The following is a 10202-nucleotide window of genomic DNA, read 5'->3' on the forward strand; positions in this document are numbered from 1 at the left end:
ACAGCTCCACTTCATTGAATCATTCTAAGAAGATAGAGTAGGGTAAAGACAGAAGGGAGGCATCAGAGAAAGAACACATACAGGGGCCAGGCAAGAACACAAACATAAAGACCAAAAATTCAAACAAGAAAAACAAAGAAAAGAGGGCAAACAAAAAGGAAAAGCCTTGCTGTGAAAAGTCATCTGAGTGAGGAAAGAAGACCTGAAGAAGAGTCTCTGTAAGCTCAAAAACCTGTCTCTCTCACCAACAGAAATTGGTCCAATAAAATACATTAATTCACCCATTTTGTCTCTCTGGGGAAAGAAGACATAGGTTCATAATCAAGAACACAACACCAAATATGTGAAGAATAGAAAAGTCTCAATTCTCTTCTTTTTTGTGACTATAAGAATTTAACAATTATATAGACACAGTTTTGCAGACAATTTTCCCAATGATCCTCTTAGCACTCATCCTTAAGAGGCAGCCAATAGCAGCTCTAATGGACAACCAAGATTTAACCTCAATGGTAACAGTTTGTGAAGCTTGTCTTGGAATGAGACAGGGATTTTGCTGTGTACAGAAGTCTCTCTTTTTTAAAATATTCTTCGGTCACCCAGCTAATGGGGTCAGAAGAGTGCCTTTTGAGATGGAAAGGCTATCTTTTGATTACTTTTTTTCCTTTACTTGTAACTAGAAAATACTTAAGATCCCATCAGTATGATCTTCGGTGGAAATTTGCTACTATCTGTTGAAACAGTGGGTATATACAAATGTTTGGAGAGAAACATTCTTGTGCTAATGAGAGATGTTTTTGAGAGATGTTCTGAGAAGATACCACCTTAAATATGATGCAATTGGGATTATAACCATAGTATTTGACACGAGTTCAGAATTATACATCATATAATTATAATGGAATATACAGAACTGGAGGACTAAAACCTATCTAGTATTTTTCTTCATCCTTTTGGAAAGCATAGTCACGGAGAATAAATATAAGATTAATAAATTTACAAACATCACTTTTTACTTAAGATAATAGTAGTTGTAGAAAGTGCAAGATGAACAAAGAAGGGAAAATTGGAGGCTACAGTGGCTATAAGGACAAAGTTACAGTTATCTGGGTGCCTTGACTGTGTATTTTCTTATGTGGCAGCTGCAAGTGCTCAGCACCTTTGAAAATCAGGTCCCTTGTATTTAGGCTCTTGAATCCAGACTTAGGCACTTGGGCACCCAGGTGTGAAACTCATGGTCTCTGTTATTGATACCCCCAAAATACCTCAAATTTACAAACTTTTGCATGTAGGTTATTGTTTGTACCGGGGCTCACTAATAGCTCATCTACAGGAGCATGAGGCTTGAGAAGTGGTGAAGGTTTTATATAGTTCAAATTAAACAATATTTCATACGGCTTAAAAAAACAGCCACAATTCTTATAACTGAAAAAAATGATCCCTCATGAATGATTAACCGTGTAAATAAGAAGCAGGAGCTCTCGTTTTCCTCCCCATCTCTCCAGCCTGGTTTACTGTAGTCACATCTTCTTACAGTTCAAATTTTATTTTAGTGGAAATCTTCAGCAGTGTTGCCTTTTTCTATAACTTTAGAAAGCCTCCCAGAGTAGCTCTCCTCCAATTCTCTACTGTACAGATGGTGCTACTACTACTGATGTGATAGCTTGAGAAGCAGTATGTTTGTGTACACATTATTATATGGAGCACTGAGGCAGTGTGGGTGTAATGGTAGGGAAAAATAATACTCAAATCGAGTAAAGAGCAGGGAGAATATATCTTTCTTCGTTATAGTGGGTGTTTCAGTCTAGAGCATTGTGTGCATACAGATGGTCAGAAAACCTGGGCATGCTTATACATAAAGGGGCTTTCAGAATTCATTGCTGTGATTGTTATGTAATCATTCTGCATCTTACATTAAATTGCTTTAAAACGACAAGGGCATACTCACGCTTCCAATGAATCCCATCACCTATGCCTCCTGGCATCTTTTACATCTTCACAGGTGCCTGCTTATTCTGCCATTGGAGAACTCTCATTTTCCTCCCCATCTCTCCAGCCTGGTCTACTTTTTTTTTTTTTTTACTGTAAACTTCCCCTTCATAATGCCAGCAGTATAATGCTTCCATGTGGGAAATGTAGGGTTTCAGACACCCAATGCAGCTGCATTATAGTGCTATTTCTCTCATGGCTGCTTATTAGGCTTCTTGGAAGTGTGTATTAAAGCAAAATGGGGCCCAGATCCACCAAAAATTTGGGCTTCCCCGAGAAAGACTTTCCCACTCACATACCCAATGGGCTCTTCTCTTTGTACCTCTTCTTCCAAAGTGAAGGGCCCCTTTTACTTTGAGCATCAGATCCTAAGGATCCAAAGGTTCTTCCTTAATCTGCTTCTTGGGGTGAAATCCAGCAGCAGCAAGGCTGAAAGAGCAGGTACGGCTTCACTTTCTCCAACTTCTGGAAAGGAGCACAGGAAGCAGCTTTCCATAAAGCTGACTGATTCCTCACTATGAAGCATATCTCACACATACTATCTGTGACCTTCCGCTGGTGTTATCTGGACCAGTGATTTGCTGCAGAGCCACTCCAATCCTTGACTCTGGGAGCCAGCCTTACCATGCTCTGCTGTGAGAACCCCCACTTCCGGGTTGTTCACGCACAGCCTCTGGCATCTAAGCTGCTCCCAGCTACGTGAGTGAGCACTTTTGGCCAGCCGCTGCTTGGATTGTGCAACCGAATGACACTAGCCAATATCTCCGGTCCCAGGCACAACCCTAGGAACCTCCATCTTGCAGTGTCCAGTTATGCCCGCTGGACGCTGTAAGCTTATATGACTTTGTCAATTTAACAAAGAAATTGATATGTACCAGGCTTGTTATCCCAAGGGGAGTCTCTGACACGCATCAAACCAAATGCACTGCTTCAGATAGAATAAAAAAACAAATTTATTAACTACAAAAGATAGATTTTAAGTGATTATAAGTCAAAGCACAAGTCAGATTTGGTCAAATGAAAGAAAAGCAAAATGTATTCTAAGCTGATTTTAACACTTTCAGTGCCCTTACAAACTTAAACGACAAGGAGTCCTTGTGGCACCTTAGAGACTAACAAATTTATTTGGGCATAAGCTTTTGTGGGCTAGAACCCACTTCATCAGATGCATGGAGTGGAAAATACAGGAGCAGGTATAAATACATGAAAAGATGGGAGTTGCCTTACTAAGTGTGAGGTCAGTCTAACGAGACAATTCAATTAACAGTAGGATATCAAGGGAGGAAAAATAACTTCTGTAGTCGTAATGAGTGGCCCATTTCAAACAGTTGACAAGAAGATGTGAGTAACAGTAGGGGGAAATTAGTATTGGGGAAATTAGGTTTAGGTTTTGTAATGACCCAACCACTCCCAGTCTTTATTCAGGCCTAATTTGATGGTGTCCAGTTTACAAATTAATTCCAGTTCTGCAGTTTCATGTTGGAGTCTGTTTTTGAAGTTTTTGTTGTTGAAGAATTGCCACTTTTAGGTCTGTTATTGAATGACCAGGGAGATTGAAGTGTTCTCCAACTGGTTTTTGAATATTCTAATTCCTGATGTCAGATTTGTGTCCATTTATTCTTTTGCGTAGAGACTGTCCGGTTTGGCCAATGTACATGGCAGAGGGACATTGCTGGCACATGATGGCATATATCACATTGGTAGATGTGCAGGTGAACGAGCCCCTGATGCTGTGGCTGATGTGGTTAGGTCCTATGATGGTGTCCCTTGAATAGATATGTGGACAGAGTTGGCACCAGAGTTTGTTGCAGGGTTTGGTTCCTGGGTTTGTGTTTTTGTTGTGTAGTGTGTAGTTACTGGTATTTGCTTCAGGTTGGGGGGCTGTCTGTAAGCGAGGACTGGCCTGTCTCCCAAGGTCTGTGAGAGTGAGGGATCGTCCTTCAGGATAGGTTGTAGATCCTTGATGATGCACTGGAGAGGTTTTAGTTGGGGGCTGTAGGTGATGGCTAGTGGCGTTCTGTTACTTTCTTTGTTGGGCTTGTCTTGTAGTAGGTGACTTCTGGGTACCCTTCTGGCTCTGTCAATCTGTTTCTTCACTTCATCAGGTGGGTATTGTAGTTTTAAGAATGCTTGATAGAGATCCTGTAGGTGTTTGTCTCCGTCTGAGGGATCTTAGAGCTTGGCTGTAGACAATGGATTGTGTGATGTGGTCTGGATGAAAGCTGGAGGCATGTAGGCAAGTATAGCGGTCAGTAGGATTCCAGTATAGGGTGGTGTTTATGTGACCATCGCTTATTAGCACTGTAGTGCCTAGGAAGTGGACCTCTTGTCACCACAGGCTGGCAGGTTGCCCTTCAGCCAGGTTCTCCCCTTTGATCAGTGCTTCAGTCATTTGGTGGTGGTGGTGGTGGTGTCTGTACATGGAGGTGGAAGAGAGACAGCATGGCAAATGTGTCTCCCCTTTATCATGTTCTTTCTTTCCTCTTGGCTTTGCCCCCCCCCCCGCCTTCAGAGTCAGGTGAGCATTATCTCATCGCAGTCCCAAACTGACCAAGGAAAGGGGGGTGACTCACTCAAAAGTCCAACAGATCCTTTGTTGTTGCCTAGGCCAGTGTCCTCTGTTCCTGTGAGGCTGGGCTGGGTTTGTTCCATACATGCCCTGATGAGGTGTGAACTTCCCCTCTGCTCCTGGAAAGTTTTGCCTGGGCTTGTTTTAAACCATGAGGAAACATTTTCAGCCTCATAACTATATACATGAAATTACAACCTGTAACATGACTATAACAACAATGCTCAGTGCATTATGAGCCTTCCGAAGACACCCGACATGACAAACTTTGCATTGGATAACACACAATCATATTATAAGGATGAACATGGGGGTGCAGGGTGTTCCCTGATGTACAGAGCATCACACTATCCAAATCTCTGTCTCTCAATCCTTGCTTTATTTTACCTTCATGATTATTATTTTTAGAGGCAGGGGAAGAGAGAGTGGCTGTGGAGAGAAACTATTTCTAGGTTGGAAGGCAAGGCAGTATTTTTGTGGGAGGAAAATATTGGCGGTAACCCCATTATAATAAGAAAAGAAAGAGTATGTATAATGGTCTTAAGTCGTACCAAAATGCTAGGCTCCTTGTCTCGCTCGGCTCAGTGTAGCTCAGGCACTGGATAAAACAGGAGGTAGTGAGATATTTTAGGAATGAAGTGGGGTGCTGGCTTTAAAATTAGTTAGATCATTGCTGAAGAGATTCAGACATATTTCAGGGGAAGTGCCCAAGGACCTTTACTCAGTTTGTGTAGATTAATACAGTTCAGGAAGAAATCCAATTACTGAGCTAATTATCACCTTAGCTGAGTGGTAGGAACTAACTTTAAAGTAAGAAACCACTGAAGGGAAGCCCAAATTGCCCAGTAGTCCCAGAAGTTCATTTTTAAGAGATCCTAGCTGACAGCAAAAAGCCCAGGGGAAACGTGCCGCCGAGTTTGGTTATTAGATGCAGTATATTATAATTCAATACTATGAAGATTCCTTTTAAGAAGCTACAAACAGAACTTCAGTTACCATAATTGTGGAATATTTTAAGATCCAAAGTGGACTTTGTGGATGAGCTACTTCAGCTCCCCTGAATTTCAGTACCGAAGTCATTTATACATATTGTGTTTTTCAACCACTATCTACTATATTTTCCGCTGGATTTTTACAAGATATTAAAATTATGTCTTGAAAGTATCTGGATGAAGACCTGGGTTTTTCCTGTGTTGTTAGGGAAACTAATACTCCTTATCCTCTTTCATCTTGAGCCTCCCTATTTTCATAGCTTAAGTGATCTAGAGTACACTGAGACTGCAAGTTTCAAGCTACAACACAGAGCTTTTTGTTGTGAAAACTGCTTCATTTGGGTATAGCAGTTCATTTCCTTCTCACCTTCCAATCTTCTTCCCATTTCTGAATATGCCAAAGCACTTCTATTTTCTATAATTGTTTCATGCATCTCAGTGACCCAGGGACATTTTGATGCCAACTGGCAAAGGCCACAGGGGATGTATAGAGTTTTACAGGAACCCCCAGGTCAGATATAGGCATATTAAGTTCACCAAAGGGTAGCATGTAAGAGCTCTACTAGGGTGTCAAGCGATTAAAAAAAATTAATCACGATTAATCACGCAATTAATCACACTGTTAAACAATAATATAATACCATTTATTTAAATATTTTTGGATGTTTTCTATATTTTCAAATATATTGATTTCAATTACAACACAGAATACAAAGTGTACAGTGCTCACTTTATATTTATTTTTATTACAGATATTTGCACAGTAAAAAAACAAAAGTAACAGTATTTTTTTAATTCACCTAATACAAGTACTGTAGTGCAATCTCTTTATCATGAAAGTTGATCTTACAAATATAGAGTTGTGTGCAAAAAATAACTGCATTCAAAAATAAAACAATGGAAAACTTTAGAGCCTACAAGTCCACTCAGTCCTACTTCTTGTTTAGCCAATTGCTCAGACAAACAAGTTTGTTTACATTTGCAGGAGATAATGCTGCCGGCTTCTTATTTACAATGTAACTTGAAAGTGAGAACAGGTGTTCGCGTGGCAATTTTGTAACCGGCATTGAAAGGTATTTACATGCCAGAGATGCTAAACATTCGTATGCCCCTTCATGCTTCGGCCACCATTCCAGAGGACATGCTTCCACGCTGATGACACTCGTTAAAAAAATAATGCGTTAATTATATTTGTGACTGAACTCCTTGGGGGAGAATTGTATGTCTCCTGCTCTGTTTTACCTGCATTCTGCCATATAGTTCATGTTATAGCAGTTTTGGAGGATGACCCAGCACATGTTGTTCATTTTAAGAACACCTTCACCGCAGATTTGACAAAATGCAAAGAAGGTACCCAATGTGAGATTTCTAAAAATAGCTACAGCACTCAACCCAAATCTCAACTCAAGGTTTAAGAATCTGAAGTGCCTTCTAAAATCTGAGAGGAACAAGGTGTGGAACATGCTTTCAGAAGTCTTAAAAGAGCAACACTCTGATGTGGAAACTACAGAACCCAAACCACCAAAAAAGAAAATCAACCGTCTGCTGGTAGCATCTGACTCAGATGATTAAAATGATCATGCGTCGATCCGCTCTGCTTTGGATTGTTATCAAGCAAAGCCCGTCATCAGCATGGACGCATGTCCTCTGGAATGGTTGTTGAAGCATGAAGGGACATATGAATCTTTAGCACATCTTGCACATAAATATCTTGTGACGCCAGCTACAACAGTGCCACATGAACACCTGTTCCCACTTTCAAGTGACATTGTAAACAAGAAGCATCATGGGGTAAGAGACAATAATCTGTAATTGGAGAAAAAATGAAGATGGGACAAGATTTTCTCCTTTACCTAGGAGACAAACTGACAGCAGCGTGTCTTGTCTCATGAAAAAGGGTTCACAACCTGTCTCCCTGGAAGAAGCACTGGTGAACAATACTTTATTAGATGTGAGAGTATCCTGTTAATTAAGTCTTGGCTCTAGAATGTGTTTATTTTATTTTATATGTAAGCATTTGTTTCCAATACCTCTAGTTGCTATCACATGAATCCCTATAATTTTTTAAGTAAACCTTTGCTTGTTGTGTCTATAATAGGGTGACCAGGTGTCCGATTTTGGACCGGAACACCCGGTCGAAAAGAGACCATGGCAGGCTCCAGTCAGCACCGCTGACTGGGCCTTTGACTCTCTGGTTGGCAGCGCCGCGCAGCAGGGCTGGCAGCTCCCTGCTAGCCTCTGCGCCGCGTGGCTCCTGGGAAGCAGCTGGCATGTCCCCTCTCCGGCTCCTATAGGGGAAGCCAGGGGGCTCTGCACACTGCCTACGCCCCAAGCACCGCCCCTGCAGCTCCCATTGGCCAGGAAATATGGCCAATGGGAGCTGCAGGGCGGAGCCTGTGGACAGGGCAGCGCGCAGAGTCTCCTGGCCGTGCCTCCACGTAAGAGCTGGAGGAGGGGACATGCTGTTGCTTCCAGGAGCTGCTTGAGGTAAGCACCACCCGGAGCCTGCACTCCGAACCCCTCCTGGGCCCCAACCTCCAGCCCCAGCCCTGATCCCCCTCCCGCCCTCCGAACCCCTCGGTCCCAGGCCGCAGCACCCTCCTACACCCCAACCCCCTCCTCCCTAGCCCCACCCCAGAGTCTGCACTCCCAACCAGAACCCTCACACCTCCCAACCCCCTACCCCAGCCTGGAGCCACCTCCCGCATCCTGAACCCCTCATTTCTGGCCCCACCCAGGAACCTGCACCCCCAGCCCAGAGCCCGTACATCCTCACACACCAAACCCCTTGGCTCCACCCCTCAGCCTGGAGCCCCCTCCTGTACCCCAAACCCCTCATCCCTGGCCCCACCCCAGAGCCCACACCCCCAGCTGGAGCCCTCACCCCCTCTCATATCCCAACCCACTGCCTCAGTCTGGAATCCCCTCCCGCACTCTGAACTCCTCATTTCTGGCCCCACCCTGGAGCTCTCACCCCTCCCGCACCCCAGCCCCCTGAGCCAGATCAGTGAAAATGAGTGAGTGAGTGAGTGAGGGTGGGGAAAGCAAGCGACAGAGGAAGGGGGGGAATGGAGTGAGCGGGGGGCGTGGCCTCAGAGAAGAGGTGGGGCATGGGCAGGGCCTTGGAGGAGGGGCGGGGCATGGGTGTTCGGTTTTGTGCGAGTAGAAAGTTGGCAACCCTAGCTTCAGACACTCCTCCAGGATCTGTCTCTGTCTGCCATGTCAGTCTCCCTTACAAGGAAGAGCTTACTCACAACTCCCCCTTATCTCTCTCCAGAATTTCCTTTTAAACTTTTACTGTCTCTTTGATCTCTAGGCTCACAGCCTTGGCAAAACGTATGTGTAACTATGAGATGGAGCCTGCAACTAGGCCACTCTTTGCATTGCCCCTGCTCAAGTGTTTGTTGCAGGGGTTGCTTACCTGTAGCCATTGGGGGTGCATTCCTGTTTGTTTTTCCAACAGCCCCCTAGCAAGCTAAATCAATACCATCCATACAGGAAAGTCTAATAACCCAATATATCTATGCAGTAACTCACTGACCCAGTTACATGCAGTGTTCATAAAATTGTTATTGTTCAGTATTCTTAGATTATTACATAGCAGCTCCACCGTCCACTGTATTCACAACATATATAGACAATGCTATCAATTAAATAACACGTTATATAGAACAAAAACTACTGTATGGTTAGTCCTCATTTCTGGCCCCACCCCAGAGCCCGCACCCCAGCTGGAGCCCTCACCCCGTCCTACACCCCACCCCCCTGGGCCAGCTTGGTGAAAGTGAGCGAGTGAGGGTGGGGAAAGGGAGTGACAGAGGGAGGGGGGATGGAGTGAGTGGGGGCAGGACCTCATAGAAGGGGTGGGACATGGGTGGGGGCTTCGGGGAGGGGAGGGGCAGGGGGCGGGGCAAGGGTGTTTGGTTTTGTGCAAATAGAAAGTTGGCAACCCTAGTCTATAAACATATCTAAGTGCTATGTGTTAAATGGAGCAGTGATCTGAGGTATAACTGGTATACTGGGGTCTACTGCTCCTGTAGAAACAGTGAATCTGTGAATGCTGCGTGTGTCTAGAGCTGATGACTCCAGGCTTGGGGACCTGGAGGGCTTGGGGACTGGAGTGTGCCAATCACTAACCGGTAGAGAGGCAGGCAGGCCTGTGTAGGTCTAGAGGGAGGGATAGCTCCCTCTAGAGGGGGGAGGGATAGCTCAGTGGTTTGAGCATTGGCCTGCTAAACCCAGGGTTGTGAGTTCAATCCTTGAGGTGGCCACTTAGGGATCTGGGGCAAAATCAGTACTTGGTCCTGCTAGTGAAGGCAGGGGACTGGACTCGATGACCTTTCAAGGTCCCTTCCAGTTCTAGGAGATGGGATATCTCCATTAATTTTAGAGGGGAGTGTGTATGTTACCCATAACTGGTGAAGTTGAGGACCTGACCTCTGGCAGGTACAGACAAGGCTTCCTCATCCTAAGGGCAGTCCGGGGTAATCCTGAGAAGCGTCATAATCTCTCACTCCTCAGAAATGAAATCCTGAGAAGCGTCATAATCTCTCACTCCTCAGAAATGAAAACTACGGGCTGGATAGAGCAGCATCCTGAGCCGAGTGATTCCCACTCATATAAATTATAATTTTCTGAGTAATGTTGGATTTTTA

At 44.3% G+C, this 10202-nt stretch overlaps 1 protein-coding gene across 1 annotated transcript in view; it reads left to right on the forward strand.

Annotated features, from left to right (window-relative positions):
* The window catches only part of PCNX2 (pecanex 2), a 229616-nt gene that overhangs the window by 168901 nt on the left and 50513 nt on the right, over nucleotides 1-10202 (forward strand). The window contains exon 25 of the mRNA XM_026649526.1: nucleotides 8864-8883. Coding sequence (XP_026505311.1) covers nucleotides 8864-8883 — 20 coding nt within the window. The remainder of the gene's footprint in view (nucleotides 1-8863; nucleotides 8884-10202) is intronic.

This window comes from Terrapene carolina, unplaced genomic scaffold (genome assembly GCF_002925995.2).
Source record: "Terrapene carolina triunguis isolate 2854851 unplaced genomic scaffold, T_m_triunguis-2.0 Scaffold85, whole genome shotgun sequence".
Taxonomy (NCBI): Eukaryota; Metazoa; Chordata; order Testudines; family Emydidae; genus Terrapene; species Terrapene triunguis.